General features: G+C 63.6%; 1 protein-coding gene across 1 annotated transcript in view; it reads left to right on the top strand.

Moving 5' to 3' along the window:
* The window catches only part of MAP3K1 (mitogen-activated protein kinase kinase kinase 1), a 48,704-nt gene that overhangs the window by 19,274 nt on the left and 4,503 nt on the right, over nucleotides 1-24,927 (top strand). Inside the window, exons 2-17 of the mRNA XM_045839878.1 lie at nucleotides 2,827-2,977; nucleotides 4,206-4,406; nucleotides 6,550-6,750; nucleotides 7,103-7,219; nucleotides 7,817-7,965; nucleotides 8,347-8,468; nucleotides 9,280-9,361; nucleotides 9,469-9,634; nucleotides 11,426-11,698; nucleotides 13,308-13,429; nucleotides 14,872-14,963; nucleotides 15,237-15,426; nucleotides 15,683-16,940; nucleotides 17,270-17,422; nucleotides 18,080-18,242; nucleotides 23,623-23,754. Coding sequence (XP_045695834.1) covers nucleotides 2,827-2,977; nucleotides 4,206-4,406; nucleotides 6,550-6,750; nucleotides 7,103-7,219; nucleotides 7,817-7,965; nucleotides 8,347-8,468; nucleotides 9,280-9,361; nucleotides 9,469-9,634; nucleotides 11,426-11,698; nucleotides 13,308-13,429; nucleotides 14,872-14,963; nucleotides 15,237-15,426; nucleotides 15,683-16,940; nucleotides 17,270-17,422; nucleotides 18,080-18,242; nucleotides 23,623-23,754 — 3,572 coding nt within the window. The remainder of the gene's footprint in view (nucleotides 1-2,826; nucleotides 2,978-4,205; nucleotides 4,407-6,549; nucleotides 6,751-7,102; nucleotides 7,220-7,816; nucleotides 7,966-8,346; nucleotides 8,469-9,279; nucleotides 9,362-9,468; nucleotides 9,635-11,425; nucleotides 11,699-13,307; nucleotides 13,430-14,871; nucleotides 14,964-15,236; nucleotides 15,427-15,682; nucleotides 16,941-17,269; nucleotides 17,423-18,079; nucleotides 18,243-23,622; nucleotides 23,755-24,927) is intronic.

Below are 24,927 nucleotides of genomic sequence, written 5' to 3'. Positions count from 1 at the left end.
AGTTAACAACGTGAGCACTATTCGTCGTGGGGGCGTCCGTCTTCGAGCCGGGCCAGTGAGCTGGACGGGCGGGGGGAGGGGGGCGGACCCTCCAGCCCTGGGGGGACGCAGCCTCAAGCCCCTCCCTCCCTGACTCCTCCGCTCCCCTCCCTCAGTCCTGCCTCCCCGCTCCCGGTTTCTGCTCTGTCTCCCCTGTCCCTGAAGGGTCCCCCCTCCCCGCCCCCTGGCACCTTGCTCAGACCCCGCAGACCACCCGGGACAGAACGTCTGTGGTCAGGGCGCGGTGCGGCCGTGCGGACCAAAGGGCGGGCTCTGCGGGGCCCTGGGCGTTGGGCCCCGTGGGGGGAGGTGGTGTGCAGGCCCGGTGCGGGCGCTGTTCTGGCCGGTCTGGGCCGGTCTCGCCAACGCCGGGAGCAGCGCCTGAACTTGGGGGCGGAGGCGGGTACTGAGCATACCCCCGTCATCGGCTGTGAGAACCACCGTCGCCACGTGGGGCTGCGAGGTGCCGGCGGGAAAACGCCTGCCGTGCAGGTGGGACGCACCTAGCGCTGGAGAGGGGTGTTTGGTGCTGGGGCGGGGGTGGGAGGGGCAGCCGCACTGCTTCCCTGGGGAGGGCCGTGGGGACCCCCCTTGGTGCCAGGCGAGTCCCGTCACCCAGGAGCGGACAGAACCGGACACCTGGCGGCCGGCGGGGAGAGAGAGGGCCGGTTCCGAGGGAGGTTCGGAAGCAGGGTCAGCAGGAGAGGAAGCCAGAGTTCAATCTGCAACAGGGTTTGAGCTGCTCACGTTTATCTGGCTAAAAGCCTAGTGTTTTTCATTCTTCCCAGTACTCCCAGAATATGCGTGTTCCTCTGCCGACAGGTCACACGGGCCAGGTGTGGTTTTGGTTAAGAGGACAGGTGTGGTTCTGGACAGTAGGCTGGAGGCCCTCCGACCTCGGTGGGGTACGGCTCTCAGTTTTGATGAGCCCGTGTGCTTTTCCTCGTCGTCGTGAAAGCCGTTTCCTGCTGCAGGCGTGGCGTCGGTCGGGTAGGAGGACAGGTCACCGCCGTGCGTGGTCGCACGCACACCTGATAGAAGAGCAGCGCTTCGTGTGCCTGGCCCGTGCAGACCGCACGGCAGGGCGTTGGGGAGACACTGGGAGCGTGTCGGAAGGAGTCTTCGTTCCCGGTTCGCTTCCCGCCTCAGAGACCGGCGGGGCCGAGCAGCCGCGGTGGTTCCCCGGCAGGCGGGGCAGGCGGTGCACACGGTGTGTTTTACGGACCCAGGGCCCCGCCAGTTGCGAGCGAGACTGCGCTGTGCACGCCGTGAGGACAGGAAGGGAGCCCCACACGGCGAGTCGCACGCCTGCCTGTGACAGGCGTTCTGGCTTGGAGATGGAAGTGGGGGGGCGCAGGTTGTGGCGCCGACTGCACGTGGCTGTTGCTCGTGAAGACAGTGGAACGCTGGTGCCCGTCTGCGTGCCGGCCCGGGAGCAGAGGGAACTGCCCCCTGAACAGCATCTAAACTGCAGGTGTCGCCTCGGTTGAACGCAGGACCGCACGGAGATGAGATGGCACGAGCACACGTCACCTCTGGAGCCAGGGCGGTCCCCGGGCGGCCAGCGTGTTAGCGCCGTGGCGTCTGCCTGATGGGGTCGTCTGGGGGGGTCTGGGGGGGTGAGCCACTGGCTCCTCGTCCTGGGCTGTGGGTCGGGGGAGGGGCTTGAGGATGGCAGAGCGCACCTGAAGGCAGGGGCCCCCAGGCCCTGGTCCATGGGAAAATCCTCTTCCACAAAACCAGTCCCTGGTGCCGAAAAGGTGGGGACTGCTGCTTTAAGGGACGGTGCAAGATGGGACTCGGGGTCCCTGATCAAGGGTGGTCTCCAGGGAGTCGAAGCAAAGCCAGAGGGCTGGACATCAGCCAGGTGAGTGTGGGCAGGTTAGCGCCTCTGGAGTTGCCGGGCGGCCTCTGGCGGACCACTGGCCATTCATTGGCCCAGGAGCACACGTGACGTCTGTCTCGCTGAGTGCCGCTGCTCTGCCCCGGGGACGGGCCTGGACGGGCCTGGAGGAGCGTGGGGGCTGCTCTGGGAGCTCCGCCTTGCTGCCCCCTCAGGATCTCCCCTCCCTTCCGTGTGGGACGGCCACTGTCCTCAGCTCTGCGGAGCGTCCCTGAGGGTCACTGGGGTCGGCTGCCTGCTTGGACACAGTGGCCTCTCCTGGGCCGGCCTCGCCTCACCGGCCTCGTCGGGACCAGGTTCTAGAAGCCGCGCTGCGTCTCCTGCGCTGGGTGTAGAGCGGCCCCCCCCCCCTTCCCAACACTCTGCGTTTCGAGCGGCGCTCTGAGGACGGGGTTCGTTTCTGCGGTTGGAGAGCCTTCCGTGGTTGTAGAAGGCGCCCCAGGCTTCTCCCGGCCCCCTGGGTGTGTGTCCAGTGCGGTCCGAGCACATGTGCCTGGTTCTCTCTGCGTCGGCCGGAGTTGCTGGGACCCCGGACAGACGTGCGTCCGTGACCCCTCGAGCGCGGTGCTGACCTCAGGAACGAGGGTGCGGGTTGACGGCCTGCCCGCAGTTCTGGTTTCTGTGTCCAGTGGCTGCCGCCTCCCCCAACCCCCCCGCCCCTTAGGACCTGCGTGTGTAAAGGTGTTAAACGCCTGTTCTCGGCCGCCAGCCGGCCCTGCCCGCGGGGTGAGCTCGCCCGGAGCGCGGCCCGTGGCTCCCGGGGGCGGTCTCCTCCGCCGTGCCCTGCCCCCTGGACGCGCCGCGCAGCAGCAGTGTGTTTCCTCGGTCCTGGCCCGGCCGGCTCCTTCCCGCCTGTGACCCTCTCCCCGCCCCGCCCGCCGCAGCCTCGAGATGGAGAGCAGGGAGACGCTGCGGGGCCTGCCCCGGATGGACGACCGGCCCGAGGAGCGGCTGATCCGCGAGAAGCTCAAGGCTACCTGCATGCCCGCCTGGCGGCACGAGTGGCTGGAGAGGAGGGGCCGCCGGGGCCCAGTGGTGCGTGGGGGTCTGGGGGGTGGGTGCGGGTGGGGGGGCTCCTCAGCTGACATCGCAGGGTGGGCGTGGCCCTGGGAACAGATCCGCCTGCCCCGGCTCCCTGAGCCTCCAGCCTGGTCGGGGGACGGGCCGGGGCGTGAGGCCACGCTGCCCTCTGCTGGCGGCGTCTGGAGGCCTCTCCTGGGAGCGCTGGGCTGGATTGAAAACCTGGAGCACAAAAGCGGTGTTTCAGGTTTCATCGTGATGTTTTATCTCAAAGGTAGGTTCCCAGGATCGTAACCTCAGGAGCCTGTCAGGAAGTCAGAGAAGATGAACCGGCCTCATGGGGCCGAGAGAGGCTGACAGGCCGCCCGGGGCTTGGGGGGGGCTCCCGGGCCCCAGGGGAGGACGGGCGGGCTCGCTGCACCCTCGGCCGGGGTCTTCCCCGGTCACGTCCGGGTGGCCCTCGGAGACGCCGTGGTGAGCCAGCTGGACCCCTTTGCCTGCGGAGGGTCGGGCTCCCCTCTGGGCGGAGTCTGCACGTGGGCCCCGGTGGGTCCTCACGGTCCTGCCGGTGCGGCGGGCGGGGCGGACACACCGGGGCTCGTCTCAGGGTGGAGAGAGTCCCGCTGCAGCGTTTCATGGAGGGCGGCAGCTTCCTGCCCGCTCCGCGTGAGGAAGGGGTGGAGCGGGCAGAGCCGCCCGGCACCCGGAGCCGCTCCTGGAGCCGGGGAGGGCGGGGAGCGCGGGCCCTGGGAGCGGTGCCCGTGCTTCAGAGCTTCCGGCCGCGCTTGCGGCTTCTGAAGCACCTGCCCGCACCGGCTGTTGTGATGGGACGCCGCCCCAGAGCAGGCGCAGGTGGTTCCACGTCGGCCAGTCCTGCTCGCGAGTCCCGCCTCGGCCAGTTGAGCCCCCGTGGGGCCGAGCAAACAACCCGCAGGCTCTGTGAGCGCCGGCCTGGCCCACGGTGCGCCGCCCTCCCGGTGACGGGCAGCAGGTGGCGCCGAGGTCCCCGAGCGTGGGTGGCAGCACTGCAGCCCCGGGAGGGCCCTCCGGGGCTGACCCCGGGGCTGACCCCGGTGCGGGCGGAACAGGCCGGCACTCACGGCTCCGTGACGCTGGGTGCAGGCTGCTGGCTATCTGTCAGCCCTGCCTGCTGTCGCACGGCAGAGCGCGCTGGGCTCTGGGCTCGGGCTCACACGCCGTTTTCCACGTCTCCCAGTGACCCATGCGTCGGTGTTTCCTTCAGGTGGTGAAGCCCGTCCCTGTCAAGGGAGACGGCCCCGAGGTCGGCGCCTGCGCGGCCGAGTCACAAGGAGAGGGTCCGACCAGCCCCGCATCCCCGGCTCCCAAAGGCCGCCGCAGCCCGTCCCCCGGCGGCTCGCCCTCAGGGCGCGCGGCGAAGCCGGAGTCCCCAGGCGTGCGGAGGAAGAGGGCCTCCCCGGTGCCGGTGAGTGGGCGTGCGGGCGGGCGGGGGAGGTTCTGCCACGTTCGAAGGTCCGCTGGCCGCCCATCGGAGCAGCGGCCCTCACGGCGCGGCCCACACGCCCCAGGCTGGCAGCGGGCAGGTCCCGAGACCCCGGCTGGGGCTCCATTAGGTCAGAGGTCGTTGTGTGGGGGGCTGAGATGCCCTGTGCCCTCTGGCCGCGTGGACGTTTGGCGAGTGGGGGGGGGGACACCGCTGCCCACACACTGATAGGCACCGCTGGGACAACAGCCGTCGCAGCCTCCGGGCGGCGAGCGGCCTGTTTCGGATGATGGAGTCACTCCAGGGAAAACAGTGCAAGGGTGTTTCCGCCAGCGGTGAAGTGTGAGGTTTCTAGCGCAAACAGGACTTTGGGAAACCCACTGCACCACTGGAAGGGAGCCCGACGGCCTCCCCGGACGGACACTTGCGCCCAGACCCTGAGCCGTCCAGCTGCGCTCTGCCTGCTGCACAGCGAGCCGTGGGGGCCCTGGCAGGGGCTGCCCCACGCCGGGGACCGGCATCTCTGGAGGAGCAGGACAGGGCGACACGGGCCACCCCGGGCCCGCCGTCCTCTCAGAGCGTGGGAGCCCTGCCCCCCCGGACCTGACCAGGACGGCAGGCACACTGGCCGGCCTGGCCGCCGGTCCCAGTCCAGCCGCCACCCAGCCGCTGCGCCTCTGGGGCGGCATCAAAGGGGAACGGTTGCGTGTTTCAACGGCGCTTCGTGCCACCGCTGCCCGGGCGCAGACGTGTCGTGCGAACCAGCCGTCGTCTGTGCGGAGCCAGACATCACAGCGGCGTGCGGAACGGTGGGGGCCGCTGGGACCCTGACTCTCCGACCTCGGAGAGTGGATGGGAGAGCGGGAAGATGACGGCGACATGCCCACAAGGCAAGAGGGCGTGGCCGCGCTCGGGTCTGCGTGGTTCAAGCACGTAGACCCTTGCAGAACTGAGCTGCGGGTGGAAACCTTGACGGTAAAGCCAGAGGCACCAACAGTGTTTATTAGCTCTACACGGACACACGGCGAGTTAGCTGCTTCTGCCTGAAACCGGGTCAGCTGGTTACTAGCTCAGCAGCCCACACACCGGGCGGGCGGGGCCCTCCCTCTCGGGGGCCCGGCCCTCCCAGCACCGCGACCGTGCCTTGTTGTCTCGGGGACTGTGAGACAGTAGCTTCCTGTTGAGCCAAAACCCAAGCAGAAGTGTTTCGAGAGGGCGTGTCCCAACCCAGAGGCTCCTACCGAGCCGGCACGGGCATCCCGTGTGTGGGTGCCAGGTGCCTGACGCCTGAAGCTGGCCGCACGCCTGGGGCTAGAGTCGGCGCACCACAGGGGACGTGCACCGCGGGTGCGCGGGGTCGCCCCCCCAGGCTGGGGTGGACGCGAGGCAGAGGCTCCCTCGTTCTCCGCGGGGGCCGCACACTGGGGCCGTTTCCACACGCTGCCACCTGTGCACTGTGCTGCCGTGGGCACTGCTGCGGTCGTGTCGCTCCGCTAACCCTGGGTTCGTCTCCGGAGCCCTGTGCGTCCCTGTCCCACCAGCACTTCTCCCTCACCCTTCCCGGAGGCCTTGGGGCCGGGGGGGCTAACCGGGCTTTCCCTGGGCCCCTGACGGGAAGACCGAGCCCTGGGGAGCCCTGGAGTGGCACGAGTCAGCCTGGCCCTGCGAGTGCCCGCCCCTGCGGGGAGGGGACCTGGTCGGAAGAGCCGCCCGCCAGGAGCTGTGGGTGAGGTGCCAGCTGCACCTTTGGTGGGAGCAGCTGGTGTTCAGGTTCCGTAGAAAGAAGTTGTTTTGCCAGCTTACCAGGTGAACGTCGTGTGCTTTTGACTCGGGTTCACATGGTGCTTGTCAGAGACCTCGGGTCTTTGTAATCCGTACCATTGCCACGGGGCTGTCTCTCGGCCGGAGAGCTGTCCTTGGCCCCGTGGGGCGGCCGAGGGTCCCCAGGGTCCCGCACAGTGACCGAGTCCGGTGGAAGCGTCTGCAGGACACGCTTCGTCCCGTTCCACTGAGTGTCCAGGTCGTCTGCAGATTCGGAGGCCGGGCGCTGCCTGATGCAGGCCTTTCCGGGTGCGCGCCTCTGCCGGAGGAGGGCGCGGTCGGCTAACGCTGCCCCGTCCTGCAGTTCCAGAGTGGGAGGACCACGCCCCCGCGGAGAGCCCCTTCCCCGGACGGCTTCTCCCCGTACAGCCCCGAGGAGACCAGCCGCCGGGTCAACAAGGTGATGCGGGCCCGGCTCTACCTGCTGCAGCAGATCGGGCCCAACTCCTTCCTGGTGGGCGGGGACAGCCCCGACAACAAGTACCGGGTGTTCATCGGGCCGCAGGTAGGGCCGGCCGCGGCCGCGCGTGCGGGCTGGGGTCTGGGGCCTGGGGTCTGGGGCCTGGGGCCTGGGGCGCGCTCAGTGAGCCGCAGAGAGTCCAAAGTAGCTTCTGGGCTGAATGTTTATAGCGTGTGTACGAAGGTTTTCACTGCGACTCAACGTACACTGGAATACAAACGTGACCAGTAAATTCACCAGACTAAGATTGGTTTTTGGAGATAGCTGCAGATTTTTCTTGCACGCTGTGCACTAGAAACTTGAGTGTGACCGACTCGGAAACGCTCTTTGAGACGCGGTCGGCTGGGGAGCCCCGATGGAACCGCGGGGGCCTCAGCAGTCGCTGCTTCACCCACAGAACTGCAGCTGCGGGCGCGGGGCCTTCTGCATCCACCTGCTCTTCGTGATGCTCCGGGTGTTCCAGCTGGAGCCCTCGGACCCCCTGCTGTGGAGGAAGACCCTGAAGAACTTTGAGGTGATTTGACGCGAATGCTTTAGTGTGAAACTGTCCGCAGTTGTTAGGGGGTGTGTCCTAAACTGTCCCTGAGCTCTAAGTGTACACGCACGTTGGTCGTTTCGAAGGTTCGGGGGTGTGAACAGTTCTCCTACGGTCCATTGAAGAGTTGGTGTTTCCTTCTAGACCGAAAAGCAAGTGAACACTGATCGACTGTAAAAATACTGCCCTTAGTGAGCTGCCTGCATTCCCAGTTTTGAAGTTCTTTTTTTTTTTTAAGGTTTTGTTTCCTTATTTTTAGACAGAAGGGAGGGGGTGAAAACAAGAGGGAGAAACACATCAGTGTGTGGATGCCTCTCACATGGCCCCCCACTGGGGACCTGGCCCACAACCCAGGCATGTGCCCTGACTGGGAGTCGAACCAGTGACCCTCTGGTTCGCAGGCTGGCACTCAGTCCACTGAGCCGCACCAGCCAGGGCTTAGTTTTGAAGCTCTTAGGTTGGCTTTGTGAAAACCTCCTGAAGGAGAAGATGCGTGGTTGAACCCGGAGGGCCGTTCGTGTCCAACCACACACGAACAGCGCCGCCCCCTCCCCCCCACCCCCTGCCCCGCGTCAGGTGGAGAGCCTGTTCCAGAAGTACCACAGCCGGCGCAGCTCGCGCATCAAAGCCCCGTCCCGCAGCACCATCCAGAAGTTCGTGTCCCGCATGTCGCACTCGCACCCGGCGTCCTCCCCGAGCACGTCCGCGTCGAGCTCGGAGAACAGGTGGGTACCCCCCCGCCCAGGGGTGGGGGCGGGCGCCGCGTGGTTCAGGGTCCGGCGGTGTCACCCTCCTCGCTAAGGGGCTCTGGGACCCCCCCCCAGGTCCTGGCTTCCGAGTCAGAGGCCGGGGTGGGAAACGCTCAAAGCCACGTGAGTGCGTGTGCGTGGACACGGTGTGTGTGCACGCACATACAGAGACGCTCGGTCCCGAGAACCGCAGCATTGCGAGTGGCACGTGGGGCACCAGGGGTGCGTCGGTGTCCGTGTCACAGGAGGGGTGTGGCCAGTGGAGAGCGGTGAGCAGCCGCCGTGCCCCCGCCGCCACTGCGTGGCGTGGCGCCGCCGCCGGGCCCGCGCTGACGGCCGCCGTCTGCGCACCTGCAGCGGGAGGGACGAGGAGGAGCAGCTGTGCCCGATCTGCCTGCTGGGCATGCTGGACGAGGAGAGCCTGACCGTGTGCGAGGACGGCTGCCGGAACAAGCTGCACCACCACTGCATGTCCATCTGTAGGTGCCCGGGCCCCTCCCCGGGGCGGGGCGGGGCGGGGCGAGGGGCGGTCCCGCCTGCCGTGGGTGTGCCCCCCTTCCCCGGCAGCGCGCCCCCCTTGAGGACGCAGCGGGTTGTCCGTGGAACCTGGACTGGGTGCTGCCTGCCTGCCCACGGGCCCTGGGGCTCCGTTGGCAGGAGCCCCCCGTAGTCAAGGTGGGGGGTGTCAGCAGCTCCTCGAGCTTTCGCTGCCGGTGCGGGGCACCAGCACCCCTGACACCCTGTCGTGCAAGGGTCGCCTGGACCTCCTTTGGGATTTGAACTCAGCCTTCGAGGAGACCAGTCAGGGAAGGAGAGGCGTGTGCACAGTGGGGCCCAGGCAGGGCCGCGGCCGTGCGCCCAGGGACCCAGAGCCGGCTCCTGGGCTGCCGCTCGTGCAGCGCTGCCGCACCTCCCCACGGACTGCCGCCTGCGCTGCAGCGCCGTGTGGGCGCCGCGGAGGGCGGTTCGGGGTCTGGGGTCCGAGGAGCCGCCTTGGCCGAGACGTGGGGTCGGGTCGCGGGCGGAGCGGTGCGGGGAGCTGGGGCGTGACTGTGACCCCCCTGGGGGTGGCCTGGGCGCCGCAGAGACGGGCAGCCAGCGCGGCGGTGGGCGTGCATGCGGCGCGGTGCCCACGGCGGCTAGTGACGCGGCTGCGGCGGCGGCGGCACACCTGGGCACCCGCGCTCAGGCCAGTGCCAGGCGGCGGTGTCCGCGGGGGCCCTGCCCACACGCGAGCCCTGCCCGCCGTGCCGTGCGGACACGTGACGACGCGCGGTCTCCCCCTCCCAGGGGCGGAGGAGTGCAGGAGGAACCGGGAGCCTCTGATCTGCCCGCTCTGCAGGTCCAAGTGGAGGTCCCACGACTTCTACAGGTAAGGGCTCTGCAGGGGCGGCTTGGGCGCGCTGGGGGGGTGACGGCGTCCCCGCGGGGCTGCACGGCCCTGGCGGGTGTGATAGCCCCTGCTGGTTTCCTGTCCAGTCACGAGCTGTCCAGCCCTGCAGACGCCCCGTCCTCCCTGCGGGCCGCTCAGCCGCCCAGCGCCCAGCCGCCGCGCCGGACTCCAGAGAGCGGCTTCCACCTGACCCACTTTGGGGCCCAGCAGGTCCCTCCGGCGCACAAGGACCTGGCCGAGCCCTGGGTCCAGGTAAGCGACCTCGCTCCCCCCCTCGAGGAGAGGGCTGCAGGCGGTGGAGGCCGTGTCCTCCCATAGCTTCTGCGCTGAGAAGGTGCTCGCGTCGCTCCAGTCGGGCTCTTAACCAACACGACGTCCATCTCGCCGCCGCCGGTGTTCGCGCTGGGCTGCTTGTCCCAGAGCTCAGGGCTCAGCCTCCGGAAGCACCTCTCTGAACAGCCAACGTAAACCACTGCGGCCTCCGGGGCAGAGCCGCCTGCCAGGCCTCCGCCACCCCCCAGAGCGCGGCTGTTGTCCTCACCTGCGGCCGTGTGGACGCAGCCGCTGCACCCCATGTTCTCGTGGCTGGGGCGCGGGAACAGGAGCAGAGACACAGCGCCCCCTGAGCTGAGGCAGTTCCCGTTCTGAGGACAGTCCCCTCCTTCGCCTCCTCTCCCGCTGGGAGCTCTTGTCTGTCCCCCCAGGGGACCGGCGTTTCGGGGGCCGGGCTGTTCAGTGCCACCCGTGTCAGCTAGGATCCAAACCGGACAGTGTCCTCAGGGGCCCCAGGGAGCACGACGCATCGGCGGCCCAGCCGGCCCCGTCTAGTGCCCTCATGGCCAGAACGGGCATGGCGGTGCCCACCTGGGACCCCGGGGTGGCCCCCTCTCCCGTGTGTGTCCTGCAGCGTCCACTCCTCGGGTCGGCGCTTGTGGCGAGTCCAGTGGAGCCTGCAAACCGAACCACCTACCCTTCCTTGCCCAGTTCGTTAGCAGCACTTGGCACAGGCCCCCCGCCCCTTGGTGGCCCCCAGAGGACTCTCAGGTCGACCCCAAGGTGCTGGCTGCCGGGGCTGCGGCCTCACGTGCTTTGCTCACGCTTCAGGCTGCGCCGGGCTGCACACGCCCGGTGTTTCGTGAGCACTGTCCCGTCGGTGGGCGCTGAGCCCCAGAGAGCGGCTGCTGCCTGCCAGCGCCAGCACAGACCCTGCGCCAGCACTGTATCCCGGGGGGGGTCCTTCTCCTCCGCTGTCACTTCCGTCACGCACACGTGTGCGAATGCCACGATTGTTTTCCCAAAAGCGTGTCCTCATCCCCAGTCCTTAGGAACCTCCTTCGTGTGAGGCGACGCAGGCAGTGAGCTCCCTCCTTCCCAGCGAGGTGGCCCGGGGGGTCCAGCCCGCACGCTGTCTCCCGGCCGGGCTGCGGCTCTGTGGCCAGGGGCTGCCCGCTGTGCCGTGGGCACGTGGCACAGGTCCGCCGCAGGTGGGGCACGCCCCCGCTGATGGGAGCACGAGCGTTTTCTCCTTTGTTGTCTCGGTTTTCCCACCCTGTCAGCTGCGGTCCCACCTCTTCCGTCCAGTTTTCTTAGCCTTTCCGTGCACGACAAAGCCCAAGTAAAAGCTCTGCTGCCCGCCACTCCTTGGGAGAGGCGCCCTGCGTCCAGGCCGTTCTCGATTTGGCGTTTCTTGGTCTTGCCTCGGCGCTCCCCCGTGGGCTGCCTGACTGCGAGCACGACGCCGGGGCTCCTTGGGGACGCGTCTTGTCCTGGGGTGGGCGTGGGGGTCTGTCCGTCCAGTCCCTGGAGTTCAGTCCTCACTTCACCTGGACTAGTAGGTGTCGAGGACTGTTTGTCATGGCCACCCAGCCTTGGGCGTACCTTCCTGTTCGACGCCGTCGAGGTGGCTGGATGTCCTCAGGACCGAGTGCACGGTGAAGGTCCAAGCCCAGCCCAGCTTCCCTCCAGCCGCAGAGATCAGGCTGCCCTTGGGTGCTTCAGGTGTGCTCCGTGTCCGCGCGCTGAGCTCCGTGTGTGTGATTGCAGGTGTTCGGGACGGAACTCGTCGGCTGCCTGTTCTCCAGGAACTGGAGCATCCGGGAGATGGCCCTCCGGCGCCTCTCCCACGACGTCAGCGGGGCGCTGCTGCTGGCCCACGGGGAGAGTGCCGGTCACTCCGGGGGCGGGGGCAGCCCCAGTGCCGGGGCCGCCCCGGGGCCCCCCGCGCCCAGTGCCCCAGCGGACGTGGTGGGGGCCTGCTGCAGCGTCCTGTCCATGGTGTGTGCGGACCCCGTGTACAAAGTGTACGTTGCGGCTTTAGTAAGTAGCTTCACTCCGTAACCACAGCATTTCAGGGCGGGCGGCCGGGCCTCCTTGGGTCCTTGCTTAGCGTTGCCGGCGTCCAGGAAAACGTCACTGGGTTTTCCTCTCATGGTCCCAGGAAATTGCAGTTTCCCATTTGATCTCTTCATCCATTGGGTCTCACTTGTTTCCCTCTGCGCCCGTGTGCTGCACCCGTGTGCTGCGTGCTGCAGCCGTGCTGTGCTGCTCACATCTCCACGTCTCCCTCCCACACGACCAAATCAAAGCCCTCGACCCGGGGAGAGCAGGGCGGTCGGTTACTCTAGTCTCTTCGACCTGCTGCTGGTGGTCGTGGACGGGAGCTGATTCTCAGTGACCGTCCCCGTGTGGGAAGGCGGGAATGCGCCCAGGGAGACGGGCTCCACGGCAGATCACTCCCCAGTGGCCCCTCCAGCTTCACCCGCCGGAAGTTGTCTCTGGAGGGGGCGGGACGACCAGGAGCATACAGGGTCCAGGCACAGGGCCCCTGACTCAAGGTCAGGGTCTCCCGTCTGCTGGCAGCGTGACCTCAGGACTCTGAGACTCACGCTTTCTCACCATAAGATAACGGAAGCGTTTTCTGCTTGGGTCTAAAATGGAAACCCCTCCACCGCTGCCGGGCCTCTGCCTGGCTCCGAAGCTGCGAGCAGCTCTGGGGCCAGCAGCGTTTGCCCGCAGGGCAGGGCGTGGGGGGGCGGGGCGGTGAGGACGAGGCTCAGTGTGCTCCGGAGTCGCAAGCACTGTGTCCCTGGGCGGTCTGGGTCAGTTTGCTGGCAGACCTTCGGTGAGCTAGTGCACTGGGCACCACGGGGCGGGCGCATCACTTCCCGAGTCTGTCTCCCCATGGTCTGTTCTCCGCACAGCCCTGGGGCCGGCACGCCCCACACACGGCCTGCGGTCTGGCTGTCTCTTCTGAAGTGCAGGGACCACCCCAGTAGCCTGCGAGCCCCCCCCCCCAACCAGTGCAGGGACTCCAGGTCTCACTGTGGCCCGCCGCCTCCACAGTTGTGGTGGGTGTCCAGCCCGTGGCGGCAGAGACTGCCCCTGGCCTTAGAACTCCTCCCCTTCCCTCCCCCTGCCCTGCATAGTTTTTGCGGAACCCTTTGAGAGCTCTTGTGAGCATCCGACACTCCCCTCTAACGGTTTAGAATGCATTGCACACAAAATGCAGCCTCGTGCGGCCCCCGTGCGCCGTCCGGCGCTCAGGCCAGCATCCCGTCCACCTGCGCCTGCCCCCCACCCCCGACAGCCCCCCAACTCAGTGCCCCCCAGGACTGTGTTGCTTGCCATCCCTGCCTTGGCCTTTGGGGGCTCTGTCAGGTGGGCTCCTGCTCTCGTTTTCTTCTTAAAGTAGTTTTCCTGACTTAATATTAACTCAGACTGTAGAAAGTTGCAGGAAGAGTTCACAGAGCTCTTCCCTACCCCATCTGTCTGTCTGTCCGATCGCACCCGTGCATCACGGAGTCTCTAGTTGTGTATGGCCACGCTGTCGTCTCTGCGCCCCCCCCCCCCCGTCAGACTGCCCCAGGGCGGCTCCCGCTCTCGGACGCCCTTGGGGCGGCTGACCTGAGCCCGGTCTCGCCCCCAGAAAACGCTTCGGGCCATGCTGGTGTACACGCCATGCCACAGCCTGGCGGAGCGGCTCCGGCTGCAGCGGCTCCTGCGGCCCGTGGTGGACACCATCCTGGTCAAGTGCGCAGATTCCAACAGGTGAGCCCTGCAGCCCCGCCGCCTCGTGCCCCTGGTGGCGGCAGGCGAGACCGCGTGCCGGGTGCGTGTGTGTTCAGGGAGGCCCCGGGCCTGGGGAGGACGAGGCCAGGACCTGCCCGAGCTCTCCGCGTGGGAGCCCTTCGCCGTCCAGGGACAGCCTCGTCTCCTGGCCGGCCAGCGGGACGGTAGCCGGCATGCATGACTGTCAGCGTCACTCCCCTTCAGAGCCTGGGTGACACAGGGCAGGGTCCAGTGGGGTCTTCCTGCCCGACTGGTCATTGGGACCCCTCCCAGAGAAAGAAGCAATGTCCTTATTTTCTGTGCGGTGGAATTTCACTCTAATTAGGACAGTTGATGTCAAATAATAGCCATCCCCCAACTCCATGCACCCCTGCATCCTCCTCAAACATCGACAAGGGACCAGAGTGACCCTCGTTAGAGGGTAAGGACTAGGGGGGAGCGTGAGTTCCGAGGACGGGAGCGAGGAGCACGGCCACGCGTCCCCCAAGACTCCCGGCTCCTCTTCCCGCCTGCCCCACCCCGCCCTGCCCCACCGGCGGGAAGGTTCCTTGTCGCTGAGCGCACAGCCACACAGATGGGCGTGTGCCAGGCCTCAGCGGTGAGGAGCGTCAGGGGTCCCGGGTCGTCCCTGCTCGCAGCGCCCCACCCCCTTCAGTCATGGGGCGCAGTGTGCCGGGCTCAGCGCCGGTTGCTCAGCTCCAGCCTGGCGCCTGGCTCGCACAGCCTGCCTCCCACCCACTCTGGCGCACGAGCCCACAGGCTGGCAGCCTCGGGCTTTCTCGTGGCTCAGCGACAGTGCTGTGACCCTGAGAACCGCGAGGCAGGTTAGCGGTTGTGAGACGCACAGAAAACTCACGGCACTTCCAGTGCTAGAGTGAGTCTTTTTCGGAGACCTTCGGTGCTCTTGCTGCATTTGTTTCGTCGTCTGCTTTCTAAAATGTTAAGCTCAGGTTGTTTACTGGGTTGCTTCAATGAATGCTGCAAGAAATACCGTGAAGAGATTTTTGTATTTGGAACTCATTCTGCTATATAAGAGAATACAAAGGATTGGATTAGGAAGATTTTCTTTTCACTTCAGGAAAGTCTACTGAAAATTAAGAAACCAAAATGTCTTGAGTCTTTTTCATTTTAACAAGCTATGCTAATGAAGCAAGACTTTCTCTTGCCTGGTTTGACACTGAAGTCAGTGCTTGCCATCTGAGAGCCGGGAGTGAAGACTCTGTGCTCGCTGTGGAGGGCGAGGCAGCGTTCAGGGAACAGACCCACTGATGATTATTCATAGTGGCACCATGATAAACGCAGCTTCGGCGGTGGAAAGGCGGGCAGTCTGGGGAACACCTCTCTCCCCGGCCCCGCCTCACGGCCCCGCCGGTGCGCACCCGCCCAGCGCCCAGTCTGACGCTGCATCCTTTCCTTTCCAGCCGCACCAGCCAGCTGTCCATCTCGACGCTGCTGGAGCTCTGCAAGGGCCAAGCAGGGGAGTTGGCGGTTGGCAGAGAAATACTCAAAGCTGGTAATGACTTTTTACTTAACATTGATATAGCGTGGTTTACTGTTGTCCTTAGTAGACTGTCCAATCTCGTAACTTCTGGTGCCACAGTTACGGGATTTCAGGGTGACGTGTAAGCTGATTCCGTCAGCGGGCGTCAGAAATGGCACGAGAACCCACGAGAGTGGACCCTGACCCAGCACAGCCCCGGTGCTGGGTCGCCCGCTGCCATCAGCTCGTTTCATGTGAGACCTCAGCATCGTCCCGTGTTGGTCACTCCCTGCTTCCTCTCTACAGGGTCCATTGGCGTCGGCGGTGTTGACTTTGTCGTGAGTTGTATTCTTGGGAACCAAACGGAACTAAACAGCTGGCAAGAGCTCCTGGGCCGCCTCTGCCTGATCGACAGACTGCTGCTGGAGTTTCCTGCTGAGTTCTACCCCCACATCGTTAGCTCTGACGCTTCCCAAGCTGAGCCTGTTGAAGTCAGGTGGGTTTTTGTCTGCCCCCCTGCCCCAGCGCGCACCCCAGCCCCCACTGACACTATGTTTTAGGTTCATGAAAGACGCAGAAATTGCAGGTTGTGTGTGTGGCTACTGCTCTGACTCACATCAAGACCTGAAGTCTGGGTGGGTCACTTCGGGGTTTTTTGGCACACCGCTGTGGCTGACCCCACCTTCCTGCCGCCTGCATGTGTTTTGCGGCAATGGTGACTTGTGTGGTAACCCGGCACATCTCCCTCACAGGTACAAGAAGCTGCTGTCGCTCCTGAGCTTCGCGCTGCAGTCCATCGACAACCCCCACGCCATGGTGGGCAAGCTCTCCCGGAGGGTCTACCTGAGCTCTGCGCGGATGGTCGCCGCCGTGCCCCGGGTGTTCTCCAGGCTGCTGGAGATGCTGAGTGCGTCCAGCTCCGCCCACTTCGCCAGGATGCGCCGCCGGCTGATGGCCATCGCGGAGGAGGTGGACATTGCCGAGGCCCTGCAGCTGGGCAGCGAGGATGCTTTGGACAGTCGGCAGGGCGGCCTCCTGCGGGTGTCGGGCCGTGACAGCCCCCCGGGAGCCGTGGAGCACAGCCCCGCCGAGCGCACGGACCCCACGGGGAGAACTGGGAGGGGCCTGCGGGCTTCGAGGCTGAGCGCCAGCTCCGAGGACGTTTCCGACAGGCTGGCCGGCCTTTCCGTGGGGCTTTCGGGCTCGGCCACGACAGAGCAGCCAAAGCCCGCCATGCAGACCAAGGGCAGACCCCTCAGCCAGTGTCTAAGCTCGTCCCCCCTCTCCCTCCACTCCCCCTTCGCCCCCCCAGCCCTGTCAGCCCCGTCCTCCTCCGCCCCAGCTGTGCCCGACGGCTCCAGGCCCAGACCTCAGGGGTTCGCTCCCTGCAAAGCTCCTTCTGCATCCCCCCAGACGCAGCGCAAGTTTTCCCTGCAGCTCCAGAGAAACTGCTCTGAAGACAGAGACTCAGACAAGCTCTCCCCAGTCTTCACTCAGTGCGGGCCCCCACCCTCCAGCTCCATCCACAGGCCAAAGCCATCTCGGCCGCCCCCCGGCAGTTCTGGGAAACAGGGCGATGCCGCCCAGCACAGCCTGGCCCTCGATCTGGACGGCCCGTGCGGGGGTGACGGCAGCTTCGGCAGTGGCAGTCACGCCGTCATCCCCAGCGACCAGACAGTGTTCACCCCTGTGGAGGACAAGGGCAGGCTGGATGTCAACGCGGAGCTCAACTCCAGCATCGAGGACCTCCTGGAGGCGTCCATGCCCTCGAGTGACACCACAGTCACTTTCAAGTCGGAGGTGGCCGTCCTCTCCCCTGAAAAGGACGAGAGCGACAACACCTACAAAGACGACATGACCCACAACCAGAAGTGCAAGGAGAAGCTGGAGGCTGAGGAGGAGGAGGCCTTGGCCATGGCCATGGCCATGTCGGCGTCGCAGGACGCGCTCCCCACCGTGCCGCAGCTGCAGGTGGGGGGCGGGGAGGACGTCATCATCATCCAGCAGGACGTGAGTGCGGGCTTCCCGGGGCGGACCGGCGTGCGCTCTGCGCAGAAGCGTCGCTTGAACATGAGCTCCTCGTTAGAAAGGGGGTTCTCCTCGTAGAATTAGTTGTAGTGTTTGTGTCACCGTTGGGACAGAACTGCTCCTGCCTGTTTCAGGGGCGCTTCTGGTCTGGCCTCGCCATGGTGGCCCCTCTGCCCTGGGCGTTTGTCACCAGCACAGTCCCTAGGTGGCTGGGGAAGCCAGACAGCGAGCACAGGGTCTGGCCAGGCCAGCCCCACAGCCTCTCCCTTTTCTGACGTGACGGTCAAGAGATGCTCTCATTCCCTGTGCAGACGCCAGAGACCCTGCCGGGGCACACCACGGCGAAGCTGCCCTACCGGGAAGACGTGGAGTGGTTGAAGGGCCAGCAGATAGGCCTGGGGGCCTTTTCGTCTTGCTACCAGGCCCAGGACGTGGGGACCGGCACCCTGATGGCTGTGAAACAGGTGCGTGTGCAGTGCGGACAGAAGCGGCTGAGACCACGGGCCTGAGAGCGAGCGGCCCTGCGTGTTCAGGCTTCGGGCCTGCAGGTTTCCGGAAACCTCCGTTTCAACAGGGACGGTGCCGAGGCCTCACGCGCTCTGGGGAAGTGAGCGCGAGGTTGTCGGGCACGGCTCTGGGTGCAGGCTGTCTGGGGCCTCGTCTGTGTTGTATTCTTGGCAGAGCTGGGCTTCCCTCCTCCCTCCAGCGAGGGGACCCGCGCACGTGCCCCCAGGGCTCTGTGGTCCGCCTTCCAGAGTGCGGACGCTCGCCGAGCCAGGGAGATTCGAGTGCTCGCACTCCCACCTCACGCCAGCCCCTCCCCTGGGACCGAGTGTCCCCACTCAGCGTCGTCCTCGGGGGGTTCCGGAGGACTGGCCAGGCCCGTTTTCTTCTTGGTCATTTTCCTGATCGTTTCACTGGTTCTAAAGCAAGATTCTTACTCTCTCAGAGAGTTGGGCCAGGTTTTCTGTAAAGGGTCTACGTCACACCCACGAGTATGAACGCCGTCGGCTAGTAACAGAGGAGCTCGTGCAGACCTGTCCGGGTCAGACTGCTGACGGGGATGGGGACGGGGACCGTGGCCACGCCAGGCTCTGTGAGCGTGGGGTTTCTTGGCACAGGTGACGTACGTCAGAAACACATCGTCAGAGCAGGAGGAGGTGGTGGAGGCGCTGAGGGAAGAGATACGGATGATGAGCCACCTGAGCCACCCCAACGTCATCAGGATGCTGGGGGCGACGTGCGAGAAGAGCAACTACAACCTCTTCATCGAGTGGATGGCAGGTGGGTGCCTTCCACGCTGCAGAGGGGGCGCAGCTCGCGGGCTCAGTGCTCTGCTAGCGAACACGCAACCTTTCTGTTGACAGCCCAGCCTCTGAAAGCGGGCTGTCCCCGATGCAGTGGGGTGAACGGTGGACACTGTGTTGCCCTTCACGGAGACACAAGTAAAGCATCCATCACTTCTACCTCTTACGCTTTTTCGGCGTTTCTTTTAAAATGATTATGTAACACTGTTTTATAGGAACTGTTTTTTTTATCCTCTAGGTATAAGATCCATATTTTTCTAGGTGGCTTTCATTAATTGGACAGGTACAAGAAATGTCTTAACACTGATTAAGAGGTGACGTGACGATTCACCTTAGGCAGCTGGCACTGGTGTGTGACGTTGAACCTTGTCTGCCACGCCAGCCAGGGAAGATGGCACTGCATTTTGTGTTTGAAGGGCATGTGCCCACTTACAAATCAGTCCTTCCTGGTGGAGGCGCAGTGGCACACAGTGTGTGCACGGGCGCACGACATGGTGATTCCACACGTACGTGCCTTATGAGGGGCCAGCACTCGAAGTCTCTGACCACCCGTCACCAGAGTCAGGGCAACGCCGTACACTCCTGTCCCTGTCCTACACGCTGCAACCCCGCGGCTGACTCACTGTGCTCATGCCTCTTGGCTCCCCCCCCGCGCCCTCTCCCCAACGACGGCGCTCATGTCTCCGTCCCGTCCCACTTGTTCGTTTGCATGTCCTTCAGCTGCCGCCTGTGGCGGGGATCCTGAGGTTTGTCTTTTCCTGACTCACGTCACTGTACACCACACCCCTCCAGGTCCGGCCCGGGTCTCACAAATGGCAAGGTTTCATCTTTCCTAGTGACCGAGCAGCGCTCTTCCTTCTTTACCCACGCAGCTGCCATCAGACACCTAGACTGCCCCCATTTCTCATGTGCTGTAAATGGCACAGCGATGAACGTAGGGGTGCGCACACACCTTTTCCAATCGCTGCTTTCTCTGTCTTCAGAGGAATACCCAGGAGTGGACTTGCTGGGTCACATGTAGCTTTATTTTAATTTTTTTTGTGATATCTCCATACTGCTTTCCACAGCGGGTGCACCACTCCGCATGCCCACTAGCAGTGCATCAAGGTTCCCTTTTCTCAACGTCCTCACCAACACTTGTCGTTTGTGGACTTATTGATGGCCATCTTGACAGGCATGAGGTGATAGCTCACTGTGATCTAGATTTGCATCTTTCTGATTATTGCTGTTGAGCACCTTATGTCCATTGGTCATCTGCATATCCTCTTTGGAGAAGTGTCTATTCAGGTTTTCTGCCCATTTTTAAAAGGTTTGTTAGGGGTGTTTTTCCTTTTCCTGTTCTCTTCTTTTTTAGGTTGTTTGGTTTTTTGATACTGAGCTGTACGGGTTCTTTGTGTATTTCGGACCTTGACCTCTTATCAGACATATCAATGTGAATGTTTTCCGGCGACTGAGCAGTTGACTTTTTGTTCTGTTGATGGTTTCCTTTAATGTGCAAAAGCTTTTGTTTGATGTAGTCCCATTTGTTTGTTTTTCCCCTCTTGTTGTCCTTTCCTGAGGACACGCATCCCAAACACATATTACTAAGACTGATGTCAAAGAGTTTGTGCCTGTGTTTTCTTGCAGGAGTTTCATAGTTCCAGGTCCTACGTGTCCGTCTTTAATCCATCTGGAGTTTCTTTTTGCGTGTGGTATAGAAAGTGGTTCGGTTTTCCTTACACCATGTATCAGAGAGACCATCTTGTCCTTCTTGGGCGTGCCTGCCTCCTTTGTTGTGGATTAATAGACCATATAAGTGTCAGTTAATTTCTGGTCTTCCTAGTCTGTTCTGTTGATTTGTGTGTCTGTTCTGTGACAGTACCGTCCTACTTTGATTATTATAGCTGTAGAGTATAGTTCTGAAATCAGGGACCATCCTTCTCAAGAATGCCCTCTTCGTCTTTCTCAAGATTGCTTTGGCTACTCAGGGTCTTGCGTGGTTCCATGTAAACTGTGAGATCATTCCTTCCAGCTCTGAGAAGAATACCGTTGGTGTTCTGATAGGGTTGCACCGAATCTGTGTATTGCTTCGGGCAGTCTGGACATCTGAAAGACCTTGACTGTCCCAGCCCGTGAGCACGGGACGCCCTTCCACCCGTGTGTCCCCTGCAGTCTCCTCCGGTCTCAGACGTCCAGAGAGCAGGCCTCGCGCCTCTCTGGTCGAACTTATTTCCTTATTCTTGAGATGCGGCTGTACGTGGGATTGTTCGCGTGGTGTCTTGAGGCGTTTTTTACTTCCTCTTTGATTTCTTTGTTATCCTGCGGCAGGTCCAGGAGAATGTTGTTGTTTCGTCTCCACGTGTTTGTGTTTTTCTGGTTTCCTCCTCCTAACTGGTTTCAGTTCCGCGTTTCCGTGGTCGGAGGACACGCGTGCTGTGAGATCCCGGGCGTCTTACGTTTGCTGCGACGTGCCCCGCGGCCCAGCGCACGGCCTGTCGCGGAGCGGCCCGTGCGCACCGGGGAAGGGGGTCTCCCGCCTCTTCCGGGCGGCGCGCTCCGCCGGTGCCGCCGGCCCGGCCCCGCGGCCTGAAGGCCGGGCTTCCTCCCTCGGTGTCCTGTCCAGAGGGCTCGCCCGCGTCCCTGCGGCGGCTTTGTTACTCACCGCTCACCTCGCCTGAGGGAGCGTCTGTGGACTCCAGAGACAGGAAGGTGATGGGGGGCCTCGGTGTGACGCGAAGGAGAAATGTCCGCCGGTGGCCTCCCGTCCGCGCCCCGACCAGGGGTTGACCCCACAACCGTTCGGAACGCGAGAGAACGCTCCTGCCCACTCAGCCCCCAGCGGGGCCCGGGACCTCACCGCCGCCGGTCTGTCCCTCCGCCCCCTTAGACCGCCCCTGGGCCGCCCCCGCGCGCCTTCCTGTGTCCCTCCGCGCCGCCCTGTGCCAGCCTGCGCGCGCCCTCCTGTGTCCCTCCGCGCAGTCGCGCCAGTAGTCCCCCGGCCTGCCAACCGCCTCCGCCCTTCCCTTCCGGTCCGCCGGCCTTCGCGCCCGACGTGCGTGCGTCCCTTGCAGGCGCCCGCAGAGGGGCGTTTGTTTTTTTCCCGCCCATTCAGCCACCCGGGCCTTCTGACTGGAGCACTTACCCCACTTAAGGTCACGTGGAGGTCGACGGGCTGTGTTGACGGCCGTCCCGTTGTTCACTGTCTCCTCGTAGTTTTCGTTGCCCTCCGACCGCTCCTCCGCTCTCTTCCAGGGACCGGCGGTCTCCGCCGGAGTCGCGCTCGGTGGGCTCCCCGTCCTCGCTGCCTGTCTGCCCCGGGGTCCCCGTGCGGGACGAGGTCCCGGGGCGGGACAGCCGGGAGCCCTGTGACTCGGCGGTCGCCGAGGGCGGAGCGCGTTCTAAGCGCCCCCGCGCTCTGTGTGGTCGAAGTCGTTTCCCGCGTTAGTTGTCGTGCACGCCCGTGGCTTCTCTGCCTTTGTCCCTCCCGCCGCCCTCGCACCAGCCCTGTCGTCGGGTCAGCCGGTCCCTCGTCTCGCTCAGCGTCCGCCTCCGTCCTCCGGCGGGGAGCTGTCCCTGCACTTTCTCGTGTTCGCTTCCGGCCTCCCCTGTGCTGCCGACTGCAGCCCCCGGGCGGGCGTTTCCGTGCGGGTCGGTGGCGGCGGCCTGCCTCGGCTTCCGCCGGCTTGGCTCTTTCTCTCCTTCGTGTCTGAGCACGAGCCGCACCAGGCCGCCTGCTCTGGGCTGGAGGTGTTTCCCTTCATCACCTTGAACGCTTTGTGCACCGCCCCCCCCCCTTGCTTCGGGTGCGGCCGTGCGGGAAACCAGCTGCCCTCCAGGCTCCCTCCTCGCTCTAATGAGGGCGCGTCCTGGGTGGGCCTCTGCTCCCTGGACCTGGCTGTCTGTGCCCTTCCCCAGGGAGGAGCAGATTTTAGTCGTCATTTCTCCAGACAGGTTTCCTGTCCCTTTTCTCCCTCTGCCACCCTCCCCCCATGACGTGACTGCTGGGACCCTGACCTTGTCCCCGGGGTCGCTTCGGCGGCCCCCGCTAGAGGCCGTGCTCCTGCTGCTGCTCAGACGCGGTGCCGCGCACTCACTCCTCTGTCCTGCCGGCCGCGGGCCGCCTCTCCTGCGTCCTCTGACCCGCTGGGTGGCTCCCTGGGGCGCAGCCTCACCTCCGCTCCGTCCTGAGGGCGCCGCCGTGCTTCCCCCGCGTCCTGCTGGCTGTCCTCTCCAGTGTGCCGCCCGGCGGACTGCTCACCTGTTTCACTGGGCGCTGTCTCTCAGGCTTTGCGGTGTTTTCATTCGGAAGATGCTCCTCCATTTCCTAGTTTTGCCTCCCTCTGTATCCCTTCTGCGTGTTCGGTAGATCAGCCACACCTCCCAGTCCTGTATGCATGGTCCTAGGTGGAAGGTGTCTCGTGGGGCCCAGTGGCCCAGTCCCCTGGTCCCCGGGGCAGGTGCTTCAGGGTCTCCTGTGCAGATAAAATGCCCCTTCCTGGGAAAGCGGGGCCGGGATTGCTGGGGTCCCGCCGGCAGTTTCCCTTCATGTGGGCGGGGGGTGGTCAGGGGTCTTCCTCCTGGTGCAGTGCCCCTGGGGCGGGGGGACCACTGGGCAGTGGCTCCTCTCCCACTCAGGAGTCACCATGCTTGTGGCAGAGTCCTGATCAGACCTGTCTCTGCCCCTCCTTCGTGTTTCCACGTGGCTTCTCTGCATCCGTGGGGCCGGAAACACTGTTCGGCTGGTCTTCGGTCGCCCCACCTGGTTGTAGCCTGGTGTGTCTGTGGCAGGGCAGGCCCGGGGTGCCCACCTCGACCTCCGCCGTCCGCCGTCCGTCCCTGAGTGCATGCTCGGTGTGGGCCGTGGCTGGGTCGGTGGTGCCGTGGGGGTCGGTGAGTACGGACACGTGTTCCTGAGGCTCCTCCAGGTCACGGCTGGGGAGCAGTTGGCTGCCAAGCCTCCGCTGGGTCTGCGGCTCTGCCCGCTCCCTCCTCTGCCGCGTGACAGGCCAGCACCGTCTGCTCACGGCCTTGACACAGGCGCTCGGTGCATCTCGGTCGAAAAGACAAGCGAATTGTGCATGTAAGAAATAGTTCCATGCAAAATTGTTAACTTTTGAAACTTTCTGAAATCTTGACCTTCCAAAAAACTAGTCCATGAGGGTTCCATGAAAGTCTCCTAATTGATAGGTTTCGAGATGACTCAGCTGTGCTAGTTTCTAGCTCAGTTTCCCTTCTGACGCAGAGTGTGAGTGCACATCTCAAATGCAGGTGTGGATGTGAGCTCACAAGTGCAGCTTGGTGTCGTTCAAGTGTGATACATAATTCCCGTTCTGGCTTCAGTGTATGATGATTACTCCTGTTCTGTGTTTGTCTTGCAGGGGGGTCTGTGGCTCATTTGCTCAGTAAATACGGAGCCTTCAAGGAGTCAGTAGTGATTAACTACACTGAACAGTTACTCCGTGGCCTCTCGTATCTCCACGAAAACCAGATCATTCACAGAGATGTTAAAGGTAGGAGTTCTTTTCTAAGATTCTATTTATTCATTTTTAGAGAGAGGGGAAAGGAAGAAGAAAGAAAGAGAGAGAAACATCGATGGGTGGCCTCTCTCGCCCCCCGCCCCCATCTGTGGGGAAGGGGTCAGGGCAGGAACAGTGTGGCTCGCTCCCCTGGAGCCCCACTTCCGACTGAACTCTCCTGTGAGACTGGGCGTTTCTCCCCTTTCCGCACCCCACCGTGTTTCACAGCCAGAGGCTTCGAGTCTTTAGTTTGCCGGCCTGCCAGCCCGCCTTGCCAGCTGCAGGTCCTCTCTGCCTGCCCGGCTGCCCGTCTCCACCCCTCCTGCTGGTCTGGACGAACGCTTCTTTAACTCCCGAGTTGTCTGAGTTCCATGCAGTTTGATTTTTTTGGCAGTTCCGGTTATTTCTTGTTTTTTAGTTGGTTGTTGTCCTCCTTTGGTTGTACGGGGAAGCAGTGTTTCTGCCTACGCCTCCATCTCGGCTGGGAGTCTCCATAGATCACAGCTTCGATTTTCTGACGAGTGTCTTTATCTAGTATTTGGCATAATAGGTTCAAGTACTTTAACAACTTTTGGTTTTGATTTGGTTTTCGCTTGAGCAGTGTTGCTCAGTGGGTTGAGTGTTGTGCCACAAAGCTGAAGGTCCCTGGTTCTATTCCCGGTCAGGGCACCTGCCTGGGTTATGGTCCCACTCCCAGGTCGGGCATGTGCAAGAGGCCACCAATTCATGTTTCTCTCCCACTCTTTGTCTCTCCCTTTCCCCCTCTCTAAAAACTGACTAAATAAAATCTTTTTTAAAACTGTTAATTTTTTATTAAGCTATAATTGTGAAATTACAGTAATTTGACTTGGTCTATGTCAGTACGTTTCAACAGAACTTGAACTTAAAACGTAAACCACACTAAAATTTGGATTTTGAAGGAAGATTTTCGCTGGGAATCACTCTGTTAAAGGATTTTAACACTTACTCAGCGTTCCCCTGAATCTCCGCCTGGATCTTCTCGTGCCGGACCCGTGGCCAGGTCTCCCCCAGGGGCTCTGGGCTGCGTTCACGTCGCACTGCAGAGCCCCGGCGCCTGCAGCAGCGGCGCAGGGACCTGAGAGAGTGAATTCTCTGGACCTCGTGGTCCTCTTCCTTCGTTGGTCCTTGTTCTGTGTCACTCGGAGC

This window comes from Phyllostomus hastatus, unplaced genomic scaffold, assembly GCF_019186645.2.
Source record: "Phyllostomus hastatus isolate PE091 unplaced genomic scaffold, TTU_PhHast_1.1 phas_contig_329, whole genome shotgun sequence".
Taxonomy (NCBI): Eukaryota; Metazoa; Chordata; class Mammalia; order Chiroptera; family Phyllostomidae; genus Phyllostomus; species Phyllostomus hastatus.
The sequence above is the reverse complement of the archived record's forward strand: the minus strand, read 5'-3'. Positions and strand labels throughout refer to the sequence as shown.